Source organism: Budorcas taxicolor, chromosome 23, assembly GCF_023091745.1.
Source record: "Budorcas taxicolor isolate Tak-1 chromosome 23, Takin1.1, whole genome shotgun sequence".
NCBI classification, from domain to species: Eukaryota; Metazoa; Chordata; class Mammalia; order Artiodactyla; family Bovidae; genus Budorcas; species Budorcas taxicolor.
Genome location: NC_068932.1, coordinates 8,180,168 through 8,205,112, shown reverse-complemented (window position 1 = coordinate 8,205,112; position 24,945 = coordinate 8,180,168). Strand labels below are relative to the sequence as shown.

The following is a 24,945-nucleotide window of genomic DNA, read 5'->3' as shown; positions in this document are numbered from 1 at the left end:
TCATCCTGGGTCGTCCCCTTCTCCTCCTGCCCCCAATCCCTCCCAGCATCAGAGTCTTTTCCAGTGAGTCAACTCTTCACATGAGGTGGCCAAAGTACTGGAGTTTCAGCCTCAGCATCAGTCCTTCCAAAGAATACCCAGGGCTGAACTCCTTTAGGATGGACTGGTTGGATCTCCTTGCAGTCTAAGGGACTCTGAAGAGTCTTCTCCAACATCACAGTTCAAAAGCATCAATTCTTCGGCACTCAGCTTTCTTCACAGTCCGACTCTCACATCCATACATGACCACTGGAAAAACCATAGGCTTGACTAGACGGACCTTGGTTGGCAAAGTAATGTCTCTGCTTTTCAATATGCTATCTAGGTTGGTCATAACTTTTCTTCCAAGGAGTAAGCGTCTTTTAATTTCATGGCTGCAATCACCATCTGCAGTGATTTTGGAGCCCCCAGAAATAAAGTCTGACACTGTTTCCACAATTTCCACATCTATTTGCCATGAAGTGATGGGACCAGATCCCATGATCTTCGTTTTCTGAATGTTGAGCTTTAAGCCAACTTTTTCACTCTCTTCTTTCACTTTCATCAAGAGGCTTTTTAGTTCCTCTTCACTTTCTGCCATAAGGGTGATGTCATCTGCATATCTGAGGTTATTGATATTTCTCCCGGCAATCTTGATTCCAGCTTGTGCTTCCTTCCTCCAGCCCAGCGTTTCTCATGATGTACTCTGCATATAAGTTAAATAAGCAGGGTGACAATATACAGCCTTGACATACTCCTTTTCCTATTTGGAACCAGTCTGTTGTTCCATGTCCAGTTCTAAAACTGTTGCTTCCTGACCTGCATATAGGTTTCTCAAGAGGCAGGTCAGGTGGTCTGGTATTCCCATCTGTTTCAGAATTTTCCACAGTTTATTGTGATCCACACAGTCAAAGGCTTTGGCATAGTCAATAAAGTGGAAATAGATGTTTTTCTGGAACTCTCTTGCTTTTTCGATGATCCAGCGGATGTTGGCAATTGGATCTCTGGTTCCTCTGCCTTTTCTAAAACCAGCTTGAACATCTGGAAGTTCACGGTTCACATATTGCTGAAGCCTGGCTTGGAGAATTTTGAGCATTACTTTACTAGCGCGTGAGATGAGTGCAATTGTGCGGCAGTTTGAGCATTCCTTGGCATTGCCTTTCTTTGGGATTGGATTGAAAACTGTTTAGTTAAGTGTTTAGTTAACATTGATCATTTCATGTAGATAAAATTAAAAAAATTTTTCCTTGGAGTGAGAACTCTTAGGATCTACTCTGTTACTGTTCCTATGTACCATACTGTAATGTTGCCTATAGTCATTATTTTGTACTAGTATATATCTTATGGCTGGAAGCTTGTGCCTTTTGATCACCTTTCTCAAATTCTTCCTCCTCCTCCCTCCTGATACCACCTCTGGTAACCACACATCTGATCCCTTTTTTTCTATGAGTTTTTTTTTTTTTAATTAGACTCCACATAAAGTGAGGTCATACAGTATTTGTCTTTCTCTGATATATTTCACTTAGAAAAATGCCTTCAAGAGTCACCTGTGTTTTTAGGAATGTTACAATTTTCTCATTTTTATGGCTGAATAATATACCGTTGTATATCTATATATCTAGATCCAGATATAGACACACATACAGCTTCTTTATCCATTCATCTATTGGGGATGCTTAGGTTGTTTTCATGTCTTGGCCATTGTGAATAATTTTACTGTGAGCATGGTAATTCATATTTTTTTCCAGTCATTGTTTTCACCTCCTTTGGATACATTCACAGAAGTAGAATGACTAGCTCATATGGTAGCTCTAGGTTTTAATTTTTTGAGGAATCACAACTCTGTTTTTCATGGTGGCAGTAACAATTTACATTTCCACCAACATTGTAAAAGGGTTCCCTTTTCTCTGCATCCAAACCACCATTTATTGTTTCTCTTTTTCCTGTGTGTGATGGCTATTCTAATAGGTGTGGAGTGATGTCTATTGTGGTTTTAATTTGCCTTTCCCTAATGACTAGAAATACTGAATGTCTTTTCACGTGCCTGTTGGTGGCTGGTAATTTTTAAAATACCATTTTATATTTTATAAAATGGAAATTCAGAAAAGTAAGACAACCTGCTAACTGTTAATACATGACAGTACCAGGACTGGGATCCAAATATACAGAACTCGAAAACCTATTTTTTTGCATTTCACACACACACAGGCTTTCATATTCTAAAGACTATTCTGTATCCTCCTTTTTCACTTAAAAATAGTATAATAATTAATTCCCTGCCTTTAACTCTTCAAGAAAAGTTTAATTGCCTCAAAAAAGCCCATTCGCAGTGTATTTTCATTTTGATAGAGTTTACATAGTTTTCATTTGATGTGCACCTTTGTATTCACTCAGAACCAAATCATTGCAAAAGATAATGTGTGAAGGCTGGATCAGTTAGACTGAGGTCTAGAGTGGAAGTTGGGCAGAACTGGGGAGTGCGGACGCTGTAGTCAGTGTTCACTGCTGCAGGTCGCTTCCCTGAAAGCCACTCGTTAAGCAAATGAAGACAAAGACCGGCTTGTAGCCAGGTGCTGTTCAGATTAAGATGTTTAATATAAAATTCCAGTTGTGCTTCTTACCCTCCATGTTGTTAAGGCCTCTGTGTTTGTCGTAACCAGCTTCTGACTTCTCTGACAGCACTCTGTGCTGCTCTTGACACAGTATTTCTCCATTTCCCTTTACTTTGATTTTTATATCCCAGGAAGTTGTTTGGTGTTTCTTTTCCCAGAGAAGTAAATGATGACCCTCTTTCAAGTTCTGAAAAACTTTCCCGTTAACCACTGAATCCCAATTAGAGAATTTGTAAACATGTTTCCTGGAGACTACCTGTTTAATCCCACGTTTAAGCTATGTTGTGTAAAACAGCTTGTTCAATAGAATTTTATCTGCCTGGTTACCTCAATGTAAGCTGCTTGAAGAGGTAAATATTCTCTAAAGAAGCATGAGATATGGATAAAGAACTCTTACATTTATATCAGTTGTTCTAAACAGCTAATTAAATATCAATTCTTTATCATTTTTTTTCTTGAGCACTTGTACTATATATAACTGGTATTGTAGTAGACGCTGGGCATAGAGTAGAGGAAAGAAATACAAACTGTCTCTGCCCTCAGGGAGCATAATATCTAGTGGAAGAGGCACTAAAAATAAGCAAACATATTGTGTTTTACTGTAATTGTGTGTACACAGTACAGCCTGATATTCTTTTATAATTTATAAACTTAGTAATAATAGTGTTTCTTCTATAAAATTTTGTTGTATTTTGTTCCCATTCATTCTTTAGCTGAGTTTCAAGCTTCAAGTTAAGATGTTTGTCCATTGGTTTTCCAACAGTCTTTGGGTTAAAAAAAAATCCTGAAGCAAAATGGAACTCTGTGATTTTGCTTATGTACTGGTCCCATATTCATTTAAGGATGCTTTACTTAAAGGGAAATCTCTCAGTGTCTTTCCTGCTTCCGTGGAATTACTCTTGGGCCAGTCAGGAAATTCTTGGATTCCTAACAAGAAAATGTGTCCCTGACACTGGCTCTGCTCAACCTCACAGATTGTGAAAGCGCTTGTCAGTTGCACCAGTAAATCTTCCCTCTTTTACCGCAGGTCCAAGGATCTCATAAAGGAGGCCATCCTTGACAATGACTTTATGAAGAACTTGGAGCTGTCACAGATCCAAGAGATTGTGGATTGTATGTACCCAGTGGAGTACGGCAAAGACAGCTGCATCATCAAAGAAGGAGATGTGGGGTCACTGGTGTATGTCATGGAAGGTATGCTTTGTAACCACGTTCCCCTGACATTCAAATATTCTCTTTTCATCTTATCAGCCTGCACACAGATGGCAGGGCATTACATGAGACAATGCCATTTTTCTTGTTTGTTGTTGTTGAGAAACAGTTTGAAAAGAGGGAGAACACTGCTTAGACACAGAGGTTGATTAATCATTTGAAGTGTTTGTGTTTAGAATTATTAAAATGAAAATCTAGTATTTTTTCAGACATGGGGAAAGGATAATAACATGAAAAAACACATTGCTATTTATTGCACTGCGTAAGACCACACACTGTCAGATCACTGAGCAAACTCAAAGCTTCATTGGAAGCTCAAGTCTATTGGAAGTATTTTTGGTCAGATAATCAAAGTATCTTCAACTCCACTTTTATCTCCCATCATATGACTAGCCTTCTGCTATGTTGCTTCTATAAAAAGAGAATGTTTTCAGTGTCTCCTGTGTGTCTGATAGAGTTGGATCGTAAAGGTTGGATAGTGTATTAACTTCCTGATTATTAAGAGTGGTAGCTTGTTTCATAAATATTGCACAAACTAAGATAGAAACTGGTTAAAAAAACTGAGGCATGCACTGTATAAATATGTTTTATGCTTCTGTATATTTTCACATTATAAATTTTTTAACTTGAAATTTATGATGGCATGTTTTCCTTTTGGGGGACAAAAAAGCCTGAAATCATGAATGAATCAGCTGAGAAGGAAGTGAGTTCAAAGATGTCTATAGTAGAAGACAGTCGGCTTAGAAAAACCACAATCGATTGATTTGGTGGCAGTTAGTGTTTTACCCAAAGCATTCATGCTGGTGTTCTATAACTGTCAGTTTTATAGGTCATTCAGAAGAGAGGTGTATTTGGGCAAGTCAGTTACCTTCTCTGTTTCACCCAGCTTATGAGAAAGGAGATACTCTTTCTTTCTGGCCGTGGTTCTCCACTGGTGATGAATCTATCCCCCAGGGACATTTGGTGATGTTCAGAGACATTTGGTTATCACACGTTGGGTAAGGGTGGGCATGAAGGAGGCTCCTGGTGTCTAGTAGGTAAAGAACAGAGGTGCTAATCAACAGGCAGTGAGTGGCCCACAACCATGCATGCCCCGTCCTTAGTGCCTGTGCTGAGAAATCTTGCTTTCTACCTTCTTTGCAGGACTGTTATGAAGTTGGTATGAGTAAGTTGTGTGGATATATAATACAAAGTGTAAAACATTGTAGAATAACAATCAATATTATTTCTATTAAATACTTGAAAGTATGCAAAACATGTTCTTTCTACATTTGTCATTCACCTTTTAATTTTTCTTTGTGATTCTTTCTTGACATACTGAAATCAGGCATTTGATATTTATTAATCTCTATCACTTTTTTCTTTATAATTTTCAGCTTTGTGTCAGTGTTGCAAAGTTTCTCCCCATGCCAAAAGGATGTAAATGTTCAGTTAGGCTTTCCGCTGACAAAAACAAAGTATCGTAAACAAAAACACAGACAATATGTACTTGGCAGAGAATTGCAGGGAAAGGAAGTGAACTTATAGGGAAAGGGTGGATGTGGGTAGTGAGCAGGAGCAATGAGAGAAGTGGAAGAAATATATAGAGGCCAAGTGGAGACTATAAATATGGAGGCAAATGTAAAGAACTATTAACATTTAGAAACCAAGTTTAAAGCCTTTCTGAGATGATATTATATCAGTAGTTTCATATTATTTGATTACTTATGTATTTTACTGGCCAGGCACATTTTTAAGAACTCAAATATTGTATAAAGCAGAGTGTACTTTACTTCAGTCATTTTAAATGCTCATTGATATTCCAACAAAAGTCCATCTCGTCAAAGCTATGGTTTTTCCAGTAGTCATGTATGGATGTGAGAGTTGGAGTATAAAGAAAGCTGAGTATTGAAGTATTGATGCTTTTGAACTATGGTGTTGGAGAAGACTCTTGAGAGTCCCTTGGACTGCAAGGAGATCCACCTAGTCAATCCTAAAGGAAATAAGCCCTGAATATTCATTGGAAGGACTGATGCTGAAGCTGAAACTCCAATACTTTGGCCAGCTGATGCAAAGAACTGACTCATTGGAAAAGACCCTGATGCTGGGAAAGATTGCAGGCAGGAGGAGAAGGGGACGACAGAGGATGAAGTGGTTGGATGGCATCAATGACATGATGGACATGAGTCTGAGTAGGCTTAGGGAGTTGGTGCGGAGAAGGCAATGGCACTCCACTCCAGTACTCTTGCCTGGAAAATCCCATGGACAGAGGAGCCTGGTAGGCTGCAGTCCATGGGGTCGCAAAGAGTCAGACATGACTGAGTGACTTCACTTTCACTTTTCACTTTCATGCATTGGAGAAGGAAATGGCAACCCACTCCAATATTCTTGCCTGGAGAATCCCAGGAATGGGGGAGCCTGGTGGGCTGCCATCTATGAGGTCACACAGAGTTGGACACGACTGAAGCGTCTTAGCAACAGTAGTAGGGAATTGGTGATGGACAGGGAAGCCTGGCATGCTGCAGTCCATGGGGTTGCAAAGAGTCAGACATGACTGAGCGACTGAACTGAACTGAATGAATTCCATTCTAGAAATGAGTAGTTTGAAAACCTATATGTTCATGTTCAGTTTTCCTCACACATTTTTTCTAAAAATTTCTGTTTAATTCATGCCATTTCTGTTTTCTAAGATTAAATTCAACTTTACTAGCTATATTAGAAGGAGCTTGAAAATTATACTTAATATTTGTTAGTTTTTAGAACTCAATGCCCAACATACAGAGCATGCTTTTTCTAAATACTTTCTGTGTATAAAATTTCTTTAATTCTCAAAGTGATCCTGTGAGGTAAGGGCTAGTATTTATTATCCCCTTTTATAGATGTAAAGACTGAGGCCCACCTGGTTTATAATATAGTTAGGAGTGAACTCAAGTAATCTGGATTCAGAGCTCAAGCTCTTAATATGGGACTCTGTATTGGTGATGGTTCTCCAAAGAAAAAAAGCCAGTGGGATATATGTGTGTGTATATCTGAGTACTGAGAGAGAGGTTTATTTTAAGGAATTGACTTCCATGATTGTGGAGACTAGAAAGCCATTGGCTTGCTGGCGAAATTCACCCTTCCTCCAGGTACATCAGTCTTTTTTCTTGATAAGACTTCAACTAATTGGATGAAGTCTTATAAACATTAAGAAGGTAGTCTGCTTTAACTCTTATAACCATTAAGAAGGTAGTCTGCTTTAACTCAAAGACTACTAATTTAAATGTTAATTCCAGCAAAGAAATACCTTCATAGAAATGTCTGGTGTAATATTTGACCAAATATCTGGGTATCATGGGCTTGCAAGTTGACCTATAAAATTAACCATCACAGGTCCATTCCTTGTCAACGTGGCACCCGTACATATCTCCTTAAACTATACCAAAATATCCAAGTAAAGACAATAATAAGATTATACTTCTGCCTAACATGATATAATAATCTTGTGTATAAAGAAAACAAACAAGCCATTTTCCCAGAAGAGGAAGCAAAGTCCTTGGGTGGTGGTCATTTCTCCTCTCCTCAATACCCCATATCTCAAATATTTTGATGCAGCTTTCAGTTCAGTTGCTCAGTCGTGTCCAACTCTTTGCAACCCCATGGACTGCGGCATGCCAGGCTTCCTTGTCTATCACCAACTCCCGGAGCTTGCTTAAAGTCATGTCCATCAAGTCAGTGGTGTCATCTAACCATCTTACCCTCTGTCGTCCCCTTCTCCTCCTGCCTTCAATCTTTCTCAGCATCAGGGTCTTTTCCAAAGAGTCAGATCTTCACATCAGGATACAACATTAAGAAAATTCAAATACTATGAAATAAAGTGAATACATCTTATGTTACATGATAATGGTATCTGCGAGGAAGGGCAACAAAAATTTTATGCACAAATGCACTCCCTCAAATATACACACATAAATAAAAACATATTTATAACAGAGAAGAAATATCCATGGCAGACTTCCCTAGGTAGATGTAAATATGCTAATTTTTCCACATTTCATCAAGCTAATTTTAATATATTTTGTTTATCTTCTTTTTGCTGCTAGACTGACTACATAGCAAGTCATCTCAATTATATTTTTAAAAACAGGGTTCTAAATAGTGTATCTAGTCAAAATCACAGATTTTGCAATGATGGTGTTGGTTGCTTAAAGTTAAATTCACTAAATGACTGTGCTATTATAACCTGATGCAAATCTGCCCCCAAGTTGTAATTCTAATCAATTCCATGTAATTTTGGCTTATTTTATGCCAATATTCTCATGTGAAAATAATTTAAAATAATAACTCTTGTCATTTAAATGTTTATAAGTTTTAATTGAGGAAATGTTTCATTGCTTAATTAGTTTTTTATCAACACATTTAATCTTCTCAAAATTTAGATGGCACTCTTCTTGGTATAGATGGATTCTTTTTCATTTGTGAACATTATTAATATTTATAAAGAGTATACCATAGCAACAATGGATGAAGAGACTAGAGGATCTTTCACAAACTTGCTTATTATCAAAACATTCAGAAAAACACCCAGGGAGTTTACATGGAAAACCATTCCAATTATTCCTACCTCTCTTCAGTTAAATGAAGTTTTCTTCATAAAATGCTTGTTTAACATGTGCCTTCAGTGATTTTTGTTTTAGCCTAGGCAGTGTCCCAAATATTATTGCATACCTAAATGCCAAATTTTCTCATCATTTTAACAGAATAGTCATTAAGACTCAACTAATTAGGATGACAGGGAAAAAATCATCTGGAAGTAGTGTAAATATATCATGTATTTTCAAGCAAAATGAGTTGTATAACTTCAGATATTTATAGTTACTGGCTAGTGGAAGTTGTAATTTCAAGTTTTGATTAGAATTATTTTAGTATTAGTTACTTAAGGTAGCAGTGGGTCAAATTGCTAAGGCTTGATTTATGTTTTAATCAAATTTCAAATATATACATGACTTACAGAATAATACAGCTTATTTTCTTAAACCAGTAGATTTTGGTCTTAATTATGGAGTAATATTTGTTAATATCTTTATACTCTTGCCCTCTTTTTCTTCCATGAAGGTAAACTTCATCTCTTTGCTAAGTCACTTCAGTTGTCCGACTCTTTGCAACTCCGTGGACTATAGCCCACCAGGCTTCTCTGTCCCTGGGATACTCCCAGGGAAGAATACTCAGTTCAGTTCAGTTCATTTCAGTCACTCAGTTGTGTCTGACTCTTTGCGACCCCATGAATCGCAGCACGCCAGGCCTCCCTGTCCATCACCAACTCCTGGAGTTCACTCAGACTGACGTCCATCGAGTCCATGATGCCATCCAGCCATCTCATCCTGGGTTGTTCCCTTCTCCTCCTGCCCCCAATCTCTCCCAGCATCAGAGTCTTTTCCAGTGAGTCAGTTCTTCGCATGAGGTGTCCAAAGTACTGGAGCTTCAGCTTCAGCATCATTCCTTCCAAAGAAATCCCAGGACTGATCTCCTTCAGAATGGACTGGTTGGATCTCCTTGCAATCCAAGGGACTCTCAAGAGTCTTCTCCAACACCACAGTTCAAAAGCATCCGTTTTTCAGCGCTCAGCCTTCTTCACAGTCCAACTCTCACATCCATTCATGACCACAGGAAAAACCATAGCCTTGACTAGACGGACCTTAGTCGGCAAAGTAATGCCTCTGCTTTTGAATATGCTATCTAAGTTGGTCATAACTTTTCTTCCAAGGAGTAAGCGTCTTTTAATTTCATGGCTGCAGTCACCATCTGCAGTGATTTTGGAGCCCCCAAAAATAAAGTCTGACACTGTTTCCACTGTTTCCCCATCTATTTCCCATGAAGTGATGGGACCGGATGCCATGAGGTTTGTTTTCTGAATGTTGAGCTTTAAGCCAACTTTTTCACTCTCCTCTTTCACTTTCATCAAGAGGCTTTTTAGCTCCTCTTCACTCTCTGCCATAAGGGTGGTGTCATCTGCATATCTGAGGTGATTGATATTTCTCCCGGCAATCTTGATTCCAGCTTGTGTTTCTTCCAGCCCAGCATTTCTCATGATGTACTCTGCATATAAGTTAAATAAGCAGGGTAACAATATACAGCCTTGACATACTCCTTTTCCTATTTGGAACCAGTCTGTTGTTCCATGCTATTTCATTCTCCAGGGGATGTTCCCGACCCAGGGACTGAACCTTATGTCTTCTATACTGGCAGGTGGGTTCTTTACCACTAGCGCCACCCACGAAGCCCAAAACTTCAACTACAGTCATCCAAAAGAAGTTCTGATTTAGCAATTGAGAATTGGTAATGTAAATCAAACACCTTCTTTGGGAATTTGATTTAATATTTTTGTATTGAAAAATGTGTAGTTTATATGCATTGAAGTGATGTGCTTAGAGATATTGCTTTTACAGATTTTCTGTGATCTTTCACTGTGGAAGTGCATAGATTATATGTTATTTTCTAAAAATGGCAAGTATCTGTTTAGTGTTCTTTGTTGACTATTTAAGTTAAACTTTTAAGTGAAATCATCAAGCTGTTTTAATTTTCATTTTGCAGAGTGCTTGTTAATGATAACAGCTTTTATATAACACCTTATATGTGGCATTGCCCCGATCCCTCTCCTCGTATTAATTCCTTCTCTCTTCTTAGAAGCATAGCTACCGTTTAGTTTAATCTTGGTCCACCTCTGAGGTTTTATTGTGTAGGACGGCTGCTGCTAAGTCGCTTCAGTCATGTCCGACTCTGTGCGGCCCCATAGACGGCAGCCCACCATAGAAGGCTCCCCCTTCCCTGGGGTTCTCCAGGCAAGAACACTGGAGTGGGTTGCCATTTCCTTCTCCAATGCATGAAAGTGAAAGTGAAAGTGAAGTCGCTCAGTCGTGTCCGACTCTTAGCGACCCCATGGACTGCAGCCCACCAGGCTCCTCCATCCCTGGGATTTTCCAGGCAAGAGTACTGGAGTGGGGTGCCATTGCCTTCTCTGAAGTGTAGGACTAGAGTCTGCCGTGTTTTGATACTCTCAAGGCTCTCTTCTTTTTTCTGTCTACTATTAATAGTGTTGATTTTGTTTCTCTCACAGGTTTAAAAGAATTTTTTTTAAGAAGGAAAATTTTTTTCAACTCATCACGCAGGTGATTTTTAGTAGGACTTTTTATGCTAATGCTAAGTGATCTGTGATTGTTGTTCAGTCTGTAGGTTGTGTCTGACTCTTTGCAACCCCATGAAGTGCAACACTCCAGGCTTCCCTGTCCTTCATTATCTCCCTGAGTTTGCTCAAACTCATGTGCATTGAGTCAGTGATGCCATCCAACCATCTCATCCTCTGTCACCCGCTTCGCCTCTTGCCATGAGTCTTTACTAGCATCAGGGTCTTTTCCAATGAGTCGGCTCTTCACATCAGGTAGCCAAAGCATTGAAGCTTCAGCTTCAGGATCAGTCCTTCCAATGAATATTCAGCGTTGATTTCCTTTAGAATTGACTGGCTTGATCTTTTTACTGTCGAAGGGACTCCTAAGAGTCTTCTTCAACACCACAGTTCAAGAACATAAATTCTTTGGCACTCAGCCTTCTTTCTGGTCCAACTCTCACATGCATACATGACTACTGGAAAAACTACAGCTTTGACTATATAGACCTTTGTTGGCAGAGTAATGTCTCTGCTTTTTAATATACTGTCTAGGTTTGAGGTAGCTTTTCTTCCAAGGAGCAGGCGTCTTTCAATTTTGTGGCTGCAGTCACATCCAGTCTCTAGATTCTGTTGTTAATTGCACTGAGATTTCCCTTTGTCTTCTGAAGGCTGGTCTTCCGCTTCACTTTGCAGTGAATTGGTTGATGCCAGGTCTGCCTGGTAAGCTGATGTCCAGCATTATTTGTTCTTCAGTGTGAACGTGGATCATGCTGGCCACTCACTATCCACAGTGAACTTACTCGATTTCATACTGCAGATTCTCTCCTGCTCCCCTACTTCTTCCCCTGAAACATTTTTCTGTTTTTATGATTAAATAACATATGAAAGCTGACATTCAAAGAGGGATTTTCATATAAAAGATAATTAGTGAAGAGCCTCACCATGTCAGTTGGCATTCAAAACACTATCCAAGAGTATGAGGGAATTGAATGTATTTTCATATGAATTAGCACAGCAAATTTAACACGAGAAACAGACCGTTTTGTTCTCCAAAGTCAGGTGGTGCCTTTTGGCCTTATGAGTGTTTCATGTTCATCTGAAAGCTATCTTTAGGATAGTTAAAATATCAATGCATTTAAAGTTATTTTTGCAGTCCCTTTACTAGAACAAGCTTATCATGTTAATGCTAAAAGAAGAACCTTATGTACTGTGTTAAAAACAAGACAACAGACCCCAGATTCAGCCACTTATGCAGAGTCCCATGGCACTCAATTGAGACTCTTATAGTTTTGACTCCCCTAGAAATGGAATCTTAAACCAGACAATCAGGTGTCACCTAATTAGCAGCAATTAGGTCATCTATCAGGTAGGATCCTGCTATCCCTAAAAGGAAAATGACCTTGCCATAACCAATCCACTTTTTTTCCTCTAACGTAACTTCCTTACTCCTGCTCCTTTATTCCTACAAAAATCTTTCATTTTGTACAGCTCCTTGAAGTTCCTTTCTTAGCTGCTCAATTGAATACTGTCCAATTCATGACTTGTTAATTAAAACCAATAAGATCTTTAAAATTTACTCAGTTGAATTTTGTTTCTTAACAACTACTTAAATAAAAACAGAAGAAAATAAAATCTATTTAGAAAAATGTTATAAGCAAAGAGGATTTGAAAATTTTAAGTGTGAATATTGAAATATATTTCAGTTATGGAGTTAGTGGCAAAAACAGGGATCTAAGATAGTTAGATGTCCCACAGGGTATCATGTTTATTTTGGGGTGCCAAGCTTCCAAAAAGACTTTAATACACTTGAGTGAGTTCAGCAAGCATGACATTTATTTTTAGTGAGTGACATGTCTTGTATGGATGGGCGGTTTAGGAGGAAATGATAACTGTTTTTAAAAAGCTGAAAACAGTGTCATATGAAGAGGGAACTGGTCTTCATGAGTTTAGATGACCTGAGAAAATGCAAGTTATAGGGAAGTCTACACTGGGTCTTCTTGAGAGTCAATATTCTGCTAAATAATATGTTCCAGCAGTGAATGAAGCAGTCTGATGTCATGGCAAGAACACCATCTCAGGAGGCATTCTCGCAGTGATTATAAGAAATCTGCTTGGAGAAATTTAGTGTGGATAGAAGAGGAATTCCCTGTGGCTGAACTGAACACATCTCCTCTCTTTTCCCCAAACTCCAAGCTTCTCAGTCTGTGGTTTTCTGAACAAATATCTTACAAGTTAACTTATGAGAACCCAACCTCCAAATCTGTCTCTTAGAAACTCACCCTTATATATAATATGCGTGTTTTCTTTGCGGTGTTTTTGTATCTTGTATTATATAAATCAGTCAATACTGCAAGTATTCTTATGCTCCTTCATTTTTCTTCCAGTAGTGTCTTCTATTTTATTACCCAATTTCTTTCTCCTTTCCACTATTGATTATATTTGGGTTGTTCCCAGATATTTTGATCCTGATTATTTATGAAGCTGAGCATCTTCATATATTTATAAGCTGTTGTGTTCTATGAAGTGTCTGTTGTAGTCTTTTGTCCATTTTTCTGTTTGTTGGTTGACTTTACGTATTTTGGAGTTTAATCTTTGTCAGTTACATGCATTACAAATATTTTCTCTCATCTATAGCGTGTATTTTCACTTCTTTGTGAAATCTTCTGATGAAGCTGCTGCTGCTGCTGCTAAGTCGCTTCAGTCGTGTCCGACTCTGTGCAACCCCATAGATGGCAGCCCACCAGGCTCCGCCGTCCCTGGGATTCTCCAGGCAAGAACACTGGAGTGGGTTGCCATTTCCTTCTCCAGTGCATGAAAGTGAAAAGTGAAAGTGAAGTCGCTCAGTCATGTCCGACTCCTAGCGACCCCATGGACTGCAGCCCACCAGGCTCCTCTGTCCATGGGATTTTCCAGGCAAGAGTACTGGAGTGGGGTGCCATTGCCTTCTCTTCTGATGAAGAGACGTTATTAATTGTAATGTAGTCAAGTATATAAGTCTACTTCTTGGCTTGTGCTTTCTGTAACTTTATAAGAATACTGGAAGGCAAGGTTTCTCATGCCTGTTTATGTATAAGTACGTGTATGTCCCTGCAGGTATGTGTATAGGTTACGGATGTGAGATATTATCTCTGAAGGAATAAATCCACGTTTATAATATAAAGAAGAGTTGTCTCTTTCAAAGCAGGAAGCTGGAAAGGCAGTACATTTTTGCCTGTTTTTTTTTTTTTTTTTTTCTTTTCCCCACCGTATTTAAACAATTTATAAATTGTCCTCAGGGGACAGTAAATATGTTTCTGAATATGCTTGATGACAATTTTCCTGTGTGTGTAGATTCTATATCTGGAAATAATCACAAGCCATTTAGTGACAGATATGATGAATAGGGCTCAGTTTAGTCAGTCATGTCCAGCTCTTTACAACCCCATGGACTGCAGCACGCCAGGCTTCTCTGTCGATCACCAACTCCTGGACTTCCTCAAACTCATGTCCATTGCGTTGGTGCTGCCATCCAGCCATCTTATCCTCTGTCAGTCATCCCCTTCTCCTCCTGCCTTCCCTCTTCCTCAGCATCAGGGTCTTTTCCAATGAGTCTGCTCTTCCCATTAGTCGGCCAAAGATTGGAGCTTCAGCTTCAGGACCAGTCCTTCCCATGAATATTTAGGACTGATCTCCTTTAGGATGGACTGGTTGGATCTCCTTGCAGTCCGAGGGACTCTCAAGAGTCTTCTCCAACACCACACTTGAAAAGCATCAATTCTTCGGCACTCAGCTTTCTTTATGGTCCGACTTTCATATCCATACATGACCACTGGAGAAACCATAGCCTTGACTAGATGGACCTTTGTTGGCAGAGTAATGTCTCTGCTTTTTAATATGCTGTCTAGGTTGGTCATAGCTTTTCTTCCAAGGAGCAAGCGTCTTTTAATTTCATGGCTGCAGTCACCACCTGCAGTGGTTTTGGAGCCCAAGAAAATAAAGTTTGTCACTATTCCCATTGTTTCCCCACCTACTTGCCACGAAGTGATGAGACTGGATGCCATGATTTGATGATTAATACTCTTTTTTGTGTGTGGCTAAAATGTATAAGGACGTATGTATATGTACCATTATGAAGTAGTAACATTTTTTTATAAAATTCAAGAAATATCTGAGATGCTTAATCAAGAACATTGTTATCATAAAATGACATATTTTGAAAGATAGTGTTCTTAATACTGATTTGGCTACTTATGTCCTTGTTTGATTTTATAGAGTGTCTTACCATGTTGTGGTTATAACAGTATATAGTTCTCCATTTTCTTTCTAAATTATTAATGGTGAAAAAAAAAAAGTGAAGAATCTGGCTTTTACTTTTGAAGACTCTTTAAAGCCAAAATAATTAAAACTTGCTATGCTTATCTTTTTGAGATGAGAGTTAAGAAAAGTATCAACTTTTTTCAAAAAAGTAATCTGAAATTGGTAAAGTAGGTCATAGATTGTGTTAAAAAGGTACAACTATCTTTATTCTCTGCGGTGGATCATGTTGTAAAGAATTCGCCTGGAATGCAGAAGACTTGCGTTCTGTCCCTTTGCTGGGCAGATCCCCTGGAGGAGGGCATGGCAACCCACTCCAATATTCTTGCATGGAGAATCCCCATGGACAGAGGAGCCTGGCGGGCTGCAGTCCATGGGGTCACAAACAGCTGGACACAACCGAGCAACTAAACGTACGCGTACATCTTTATTGTCAACGGTTATGGGATTTATTTCTATGGGGACTCATTTTGCTAAAATATCAATATCCCATTCTTCAGTTTTAGAGAATGGCAAATTTGAAAGTTTAAAAATGTATTTTTGATGAAAACTAAAACCGAAAACAGCTTTGCTGAAAAAAATGAAAAGAAAATGTGGATTAGTCCTTCTTGACAATAGTGTAAGAACATGATCTCTTCCTAAAGAGCTGAAATTTACTTCAGTCATCCTTTCATGAGACTATGGAGTAGTTTGCATGCTGAACACTAAACAGTATTCTAAAATTGTTAAGGGTTCATTTTAAGAACACATAGATGTATTTCTTCAGGGACTTTAACAAGATTTCCAATGATTTTTGTGGGAGGCTGCATAGACTAATGCTTTTAATATCAATCCCTCTAATGAAAAATCCTTGAATGGTTAGTAATCGTTTTGGCACAGTCTCAAAGGGCAGGGAAGAAGGGTGCTACTTCCCAGCACTGTGAAACTGCCTGGCACGACTACCACAGCAACACCTACAGCACTCTAGGGAAGATTTGAATGGATCTCTGAAATCCTTGTTGAAATTCTCCTATGACTGCACATCTGAGGAACATAGCCTGTAATTGCACATACTTTATCTGAGTTTAATTACTGTACCTTTGGAAGATTGCAGTCTGATCTTTATATGAAGACAAGTCTTATCTTTATATTTTATATTTAGGCCCTTCCATAAATTCCATTCTGATGAAAATGTTTTTGTACCAAAGCTCCTGCAGTAGTACCCAGATTTAGAATTATGCTAAAGGACTTAAAATAGTATTCAAATCAGTTCTTTAGAATCCACATATCATGCATGTTAAAATATCAAATACTTGTTATTGAGTGTATTTACATTAATGATTTATTTGGTACCTTTTTTTTTTTTTTTGCCTAACTTGTCGAACTTTACTGGAATAAGTAGCTTTCTTTGTATCACAGAACTATCTTAGAGTTCTTCATAAGAATATATGGGAGCAAATGCTTTTAAACCCAAACATTGTTTACTTTCTATTTACTCTTTGCAGTCCCATGTTATTTAACAAGAAGAGTTAGGTTATTCTGTACCCTTTGCAGTATCAGAGCAAGTTACTTTGTTAATTTATTAATAGCAAAGCCATATTAGAAAAAGCACCTTGTAAAGGTGGCCAGACTTTTATGAAAGGTAGTTTTCTATTTCACAAATATACAATGTTGTATTTTCAGAGGAAAACCAAAACTTTTCATTAAATCATAATTAATAGTATTTAAAATTTTCCTTCAAATATTAAATATGTTCCTTTAAAAATCATTTATTCCCTACTGGCAGAAGAAAGGAATGAGCATTTATTCCCAGCAGAGCTTAATTAATAGCATATTGTAATAATTTTCACTGAAAGCCACTCACATACTCATCAATTTCTTTTTTATGTTTCTATAACTATAAAAACATAATCAATGTTAAATTTTATAGCTCATGTTTATAGATCATCATTTTACATTCCTATTTTATTATATTGTATTTCATAATGGTTTAGAATATTTAATACCTTCAGCATATTCTTAATGTAGATTTATGCTTTTTCCAGTGGTTCATTCAGTAATTGTGTGCATGTGTGCATAGTACGTGCCCTCAAACTAAAGCCATTTTTAAAAGATTTCTGGTGCAAAGATTTGTATTGACTCATCCTGTTTGAAATATACACATGAACATATTTGTACTTTGTGTCCATTTATGTGTGTATGAATTTACATGAACTGATCCATTCCCAGAGTTCATATTATCTTCCAGGAGATGATGGAGTGGTGATAGTATTATTTATAGAATATGTGAAGAGCTGACTCATTGGAAAAGACCCTGATGCTGAGAACAATGGAAGACAGGAGAAGGGGACGACAGAGGATGAGATGGTTAAATGGTATCACTGACTCAATGGACATGAGTTTGAGCAAGCTCCAGGACATAGTGAAGGACAGGGAAGCCTGACGTGCTGCAGTCCATGGGGTTCCAAAGAGTTGGACATGATTGAATGACTGAATAGTAACAATAGGCCTCTATAAATGGTTAAATTTCAAATTTACAAGAAAAACAGAAAATTAACAATTATAGACACTCTAATGTGAATTAAAAATTAGTCTGCAAAGGGAAAACAGTTGGTTGATAGGTTTATGAGCACCACTGTGCATGCCACTCTCTTAAAAGAAAATTAAGATGACTTGTGTGGAAAGTTGTGAAATTTCATTTAATTCTATGAATTTGAATTATTATATATTAGTTCTAAAGGTGAAAGACATATGAAATAGAAAATGTTTCAGCAGATTTTTCTTTGTGTTCAGAATTAGGTTACATATATACATAGCAGGCATTGCTGAACTGCCATCCTTTCCTCTCCCTCCATATGGTGTGTTTCTACAAAAGTAGAAAGGGTGTTACAGATAACGCAGGGCTTGGATTTGACTGAATGTAGTTCATGAATATATGAAATTCTTTGTATTTCCCTCAACAGTTGACAATAGCGAAGAAAGTATTCAATGAAGTTCTTTTTGCAATAGTTTCTTTACTATGATTCACTAATTCATTTATTTGATTATTATTCATTTATTTGTCCAAGGGCCTTTCTCTTCTGGAGCTTCAATCCTGGTGATAGTCGTAGGGGAAAAGCATAAAGAACATGCATGGAGATAAGTACATACGTTCCCATAGTGACCCGTGCTATGAATGCTTTCGATACAACAGAATGATGTAGGAGGGAATCATGAAGATGGGTCTGGTAATTACTGGATAGGTCTAGGAGGGCTTCTCTGAGAGGGGTAACATTTGAGCTGTGACCTGAGTGACAAGGAAGAACCAGGCACACAGGGTGGTAGAGAACTCCAGATGAGGACAATGGCAAGTAGTAAAGCTGGAAGGCGGGGTGAATGTTAAAGAGATAGACAGAAGGCAATGGCATGAATTAAGGTTGCAGAGGTTGACAGAGGCAAGGCTACGTGCAGTAGCCTGTAAGTATTGAGTTGGCCAATGAGTTCACTCGGTTTTTCCATACGGTGTAGTGGAAAACTGTGAACCAACATTTTTGCCAAGTCAATAATTTGTTTTATTTATTTATTTTTTTCTATTTCAAGAGATTGGAAAAACAGTAGAGGAGTTTAGGTGGAGATGGGACCTGGTTCTATTTACGTTTTATAGGTAGAAAATGGATTAATTGCTCTAATAATCAAAGGTTGGAAAGCATGCATTGTACAGTGGTGGAGGAAGCAGGGATACCATTTGGGAGGCTGTGGCAGTAATCTAAGTGAAATAGAATTTTGGCTTGGGCTACGATGGCAGCATAGGAGATGGGGGAAATAGGATGTATTCTGGCAGCTCTTAGTTGTGATAGGGAGTAAAAGAAAGAGCAATTGGGAATGACTGGTAGGTCTTTTATTTAAAGAGGTGAATGGTGGTGCCAGTTTCTGAGATGGCAAAAAGTGAAAGGCATTGATGCTTAAGAAAGTAAATTAAGAATGCTATTCGGACAATGTGAAGTTAAAGTGCCAGTTAGACAGCTCACTGGAGATGTCACGTTGATGACAGTGGATACACATCAGAAAACTCAGTTAAGAGGTCAGACTGTGGAGGCAGAAGTGTTCTAACTAAACCAGGAATATGAAGAAGATTAATCCAAGTAGTTATCTTATAACTATAGCCGTTTTACTTGTAGCAGATTAAATGGATAAATCATGGATATTTTTCTTGTTTAATCACTAAGTCATGTCCAGCTCTTTTTGACTCCATGGACTGCAGGCTTCCCTGTCCTTCAGCGTCTCCCTTGCTCAAACTCATGTCCATTGAGTCGGTGATGCCATCCAACTTTCTCATTCTCTTTCATCCACTTCTCCTCCTTCTGTGTAGCTATTCATAAATATTTTTAAATCCTCCATGAAAATTCTTTATAGAAAACTGAAAATTTCTTCCTACATTATGTAAACTAGTATCCTTAATGCAGCATTCTCAAAGTGAAGTCTCTGGACCCTTTCAGGGGCTGCTGCTGCTAAGTCCCTTGAGTCGTGTCCGACTCTGTGCGGCCCGATAGACAGCAGCCCACCAGGCTCCCCCGTCCCTGGGATTCTCCAGGCAAGAACACTGGAGTGGGTTGCCATTTCCTTCTCCAATGCGTGAAAGTGAAAAGTGAAAGTGAAGTTGCTCAGTCGTGTCCGACTGTTAGCGACCCCATGGACTGCAGCCTACAAGGCTCCTCCACCCATGGGATTTACTTGAGGTCCAAAACCATTTTCATAATAATACCAGCATGTTATTTGTTGCCCTCTGTCTCATTCTCTCATGGGTGTTCAGTGGAGTTTTCTAAAGGCCATATGATATGTAATATTTGTTGTTGCTGAGTTGTATCCAGCTCTTTTGTGACCCCAGGGACCATAGCCTGTCAGGCTCCACTGTCCATGGAATTTCTCAAGCAAGAATACTAGAATGGGTTGCCATTTCCTTCTCCAGGGTATCTTCCCATCCCAGGGATCGAACTCACATCTCCTGCATTGGTGGGAAGATTCCTTACTATTGAACCACCTGGGAAACCCAATAATGTGATATAGCAGCTGATTGATTACAGAAGCAGTTAATGTAGCTCCCTTCTATTGAGCCAGACATCAATTAGATTTCCAAAAAGTATAAAATACTGGGGTGGTTTCTGCTGATTTTTTTTGTTTTAAAAATATATTTAATTTTATTAAAAATATTTTAAAATGTAATAAGTTTGCTATTACTTTCAAGTGAATAATTATTTTTTAAAAATTCTGTTTTAAGCTTTAATGGAATAAATGTCAGTAAATGTAGCCCACATAAGCAAAAGCTTTCTGAGGTTTTCAGTAATTTTTCATAACATAAAGAGGTTTTGAGGCTATAAGTTTGAGAATCACTCCCTTAAGCTATATGACTCAAATACAAATATGACAAATTGGATGTTTGTCTCAGAAAATAAGCTAGGATTAGTTTAAGAACATCAGAATATTAGGTATCAACTTCCCAACCTTCAAATAGCATAGAAATAGTAACATGTTAGAAAACAAATGTTTTTAAATGAAGTCTTGGTACATTAGAAGCAGAAATATTTCTGTAAAGGCTGGCATTTAAATCTAGAGCAAATCGCCGATACAGATCAACAGTGGGCAAGTAAATTCCATTGAAGAGCTTATTATTCTGTGAATTGCATTACCTTCACAGTTTGAAAGGTATTCTTGAGGCATTTTGTAGGTTCTGTTTGCACTTTCTAATGTTTGAGATTTAAGAATTGACTTGAGTTTCCCAGTGATTATCTTGATTTCCTGTAGCAGGATACTGATTTTTTTATAATTAGATGTTAATTATAGTTCTAAAGGAATAAAAGAATCAAAGATTTTTAAATTTAATCAGCATTTTGGAGGAGAAAATTTCTTTACCTTGTGCTTATTTCTAACTTAAAAACATCCTTGAAGACGTAACATTTGTATTCTAAAGGCTCAGAACAACCCATCTGATGTCTTAAATGTTTTCAAATTTGAAAAGAGAGTTTATTATTTTACATGTGGTCCAGTGGAACACTCTTAATGTGTAGATAAACCTAAGTTGTCAGCTGTTGATTGGTTTTCTCTTTTATAATCCGCATTGCTAAGTAAATGTTTGAAACCTCTGCATATTTCTCTTGTGATGCATTTTGCAAAGAGCTTTTTCATTTGCTAGTGCACTGGCTCATTCTTGATAGCTCACCACCACGCTATTAAACATTTTCTTGGAATGACTTGAAAAAAGATGCTACTTTCATTTATTGTATGATAGCGTTCTTTCTTCTCCCCAAGGCAGCTTTTATGAGATAAGTAATGTTGAGAGATGAAAGGCTTACTCCAACTGTGAACACATATGTCACTATATTGTGATGAGAAATTAATTTTAGTATTTGTTCTTTATACAAGTTATAGTTCAGTGTTTTATACAAAAGTACATGTTGTTTCCTGTTCTCACAAAGCATAGACTATTCTTGGCATAGCCAGATCATTGAACTAGGTTTCTGTCTCTTGCGCTTTCTGTTGTAAGCTTTGGTCTCAGTTGTCAAGTGACAGAAATGGCCACTGAGCTAAAAGCTATAATTCCTGGGAGTTGAATCCAGATCTATCCCTTAAGCAGCCATTTGGGCATATTGAAATAATCCTCTCTGCACTTTACTTACTCTTTCCCCCCTAACATTAGCTCAAACTGGAAACCCGAGAGTGATTCCAGGCCCCACAGCTGCTGATCTGCAAATCCTCTTCAGGCTGTTGGTTTATTGCTATCATGTGTCCCTGTCTGCTACTGTTTGACTCAGGACTAGGGTAACTTTTTTGAAAGTATCCAGCGATTCCTTCCTCTGTATCTGTCTGTCTCTAGATCTTATTTCGCTTTCTTATGTTCTGTACACTACCATGAGCTAGGTCTTTCTCAAAGACAAAAATGTCTATGCCATCTCCTCGTTTGTCATTTTCCAGTGCCATCTCACGGCAAAAATCCAAACTCCTCTGGGGAGAGATGACCCTACGGTGTAATGAAGAGAGCTGGGTTTTGAAACTCAGTAGATACGAACTTGAATCACAATTTCGCCAGCTACGTAGCTTAGTAAACTTGGGGAAATTCTTTAACCTTTTCTAGTCATCATTGCCTTGTTTGTCAAATACTGTACATCAAGCATCAGGTTCTGTGTGTGGCACCTGGGGCTCACTTTTGCTCATGGACCTTCTTCTACTTCCCTGCTTAATTCCCTGTACTCACCAGTCTGCGCCTCTGGCTCAACTTCCTCAAATACTTTGTGTCTCTGACTCTGTGCTTTCCTTCGACTGGAGTATATACACTGAAATATTACTGCTCTTCAGAGGCAGTGTAGGAGTTGACTCTGCTGAGAAGCCTTCTCCGACACCTCCCAACTGGGCTGGATTCTTTCCTAAAGTTTCTGTGACATTTTCCATGTCCCTCTATGTAAGCACGTTTATCAGACTGTGTTTTGTTCATTCATCCAATTTATTCATTCAGGAAAGATTTATTTTGCATGTATTATGTGCCCTGTTTTTCCTCTCCTCCCTGTCCCAGATTTGTGAACACCCAGTAACACCTGCTGATGACCCAGCTTCAGTTTTCTATGCAATGATCACAGCTGGGTGATACTGAACCAACAGGATGGAAGAAACGTGAAATTTAGCTGCTACCAGCATCCTCCGCTGACCTCAAGGATATTACATGAAAGAGAAATAAACACACTTTTTGTGAACCCTTGTATTTTGAGGGCTCTTTGTTACTCCAACTTAGTGAACCTCTAATACAATAAATGCACAAACGATGATTGGACCCAGGGCATCTGCTGACCGTCTTGTTCCTCAAATAGTCTTCCCAGTTTCTTTAAAAGGCAATTCCAGCATTCCAGTTGTTCAGGACCCACATTTGGAAACCTTCACTCTTCTCTTTGGGTCACATACCTTTTTCAGTCCAATCCATTATCAAATTCTGTTGTCAAAACTTTTGAAATAGTTGCTAAATTTGAAGATTTCTTACTATCTCCATTTGTACCCCTTTAGTCCACGTCACCATTATCCCTCTTCTGAACTATTTCAATAGCTTCCCTGTATCTCTGCTTCCTTCACTGCTTCCAGAGAGTTTGTCACAGCTGCACAAAGCTCTAAGTTAAAAGCTTGTAGCTCTTCTGTTCAAACCCTTCTAGGGATTCCCATATTGATTAAAAGGAAAAAAAGAATATATATTAAAAGTCCTTACCATGGCTATGATGCCAGTGGAATTCTTAAATTATTGATTTCCTTACCTATCTTCCTCACCTCCACCCCTGTGATCCTCACCCCACCCCAGCCACACTGGCTTCCATACTGTTTTTTAAATATGTGCTGTGATTCATGGGGTCACAAAGAGTCGGACAGAGCAACTGAACTGAACTGAACCTTAACTCTGTCTGAGGGCTTGGCAAATTTTTATTATTTTGCTTAAAATGCTCTTCCTTCAAATATTAGCATGGCCCCATTATCATCTCACTCATGTCTCTGCTTCTGCTTAATATTCAATGTACAGACACCTTCCGTGGCAACCTGCATAATATACCAATCCCTTCCCCGTCCTGTATGGTACTGTCTACCCACTTAAGCAACTTAAAAGTCAGAAACTATTAATACCTGTGTTCTCTATAATCCCAGTACTTAACTATAGTGCCTTCACACTGTACATATTCCCTGCATGTTGGTTTCATTAATACCAAATTAATTATATGGGACAGAAATTATATATAGGATATTGCACTTCCTCCTATGATCTTTTGAATTAATTTCATAATTCAATTTTTACTTTTCAGACTATATTTTTAATGTATATTTATTACTAATACAGAAAAACTGTCTTTAAGTCAGTGTTTCACGTTTATTATCCAGGATGGACAAATCATAAAGATTTATATTTATATTTTTTAAAGGAATATTTACCTCACATGTTTGCTTCCAGATAACAATTCCAGAAATTATACTTGGTGGTGAAAGAGTGATTCACTGCATGTCATAAAATTGTACTCCTAGTCCAAACTGCTTAATTCTCCAAACCTCATATAACATTCCAGTTGAAATTATGTGCTATTGTTTCTTTCTAGTACTATTTAGCTTAGGCATTAGAGAAGATGTATTTTGGTTTAAAGCTTTTTTTTTCCAAAAGAGAGTCATAAACCATATAATATTTAAAATTATGTTTTACAATAAAGAATCTAATCTGAAGATAAAATTTAATAAGAAAACAAATTGGAAAGACAGTAAAATATAAGCAGGCAACTGAGAGACGACACATGGGAATTATTTTGTCTCATTTGAAAACCTTGAGTTGGGGCTATCAGTATGGAAGACAAAGAGCTCCCATTTCTTTGTAGTATACCATTCTGAAAATCACCCCTACTTCCTGTCCGAGATCTGTGTGTGTGTACCTTCCTTGGTGGTAGGTCATCTTATTTATGGAATGCTACAGTCTGTCCTATCAGCACTTCTAACGGGAATGATTGAATTCTTGTGTATTTAGTTGGATATCTCTAAGTCTAGGTCTATGTGTTAAATATGTTTTCTTAATTTATTAGCAGAATTTTAGTTCAGAAGATTAAATGAAGACATGGGTATTGAAGAACCTCTTTAGTCTACCAAACTAAAAAACCTTCTGGATATTCCCCAGTGCTTAGCTCTAGGCCAGCCACGTATTGTTTCTTTCTTTAGGAAATACGTGTTAATGGA

At 38.0% G+C, this 24,945-nt stretch overlaps 1 protein-coding gene across 1 annotated transcript in view; it reads left to right on the top strand.

Annotated features, from left to right (window-relative positions):
• The window catches only part of PRKG1 (protein kinase cGMP-dependent 1), a 1,293,658-nt gene that overhangs the window by 79,786 nt on the left and 1,188,927 nt on the right, over nt 1-24,945 (top strand). Inside the window, exon 2 of the mRNA XM_052661192.1 lies at nt 3,658-3,824. Within this exon, the coding sequence (XP_052517152.1) occupies nt 3,658-3,824 (167 nt within the window). The remainder of the gene's footprint in view (nt 1-3,657; nt 3,825-24,945) is intronic.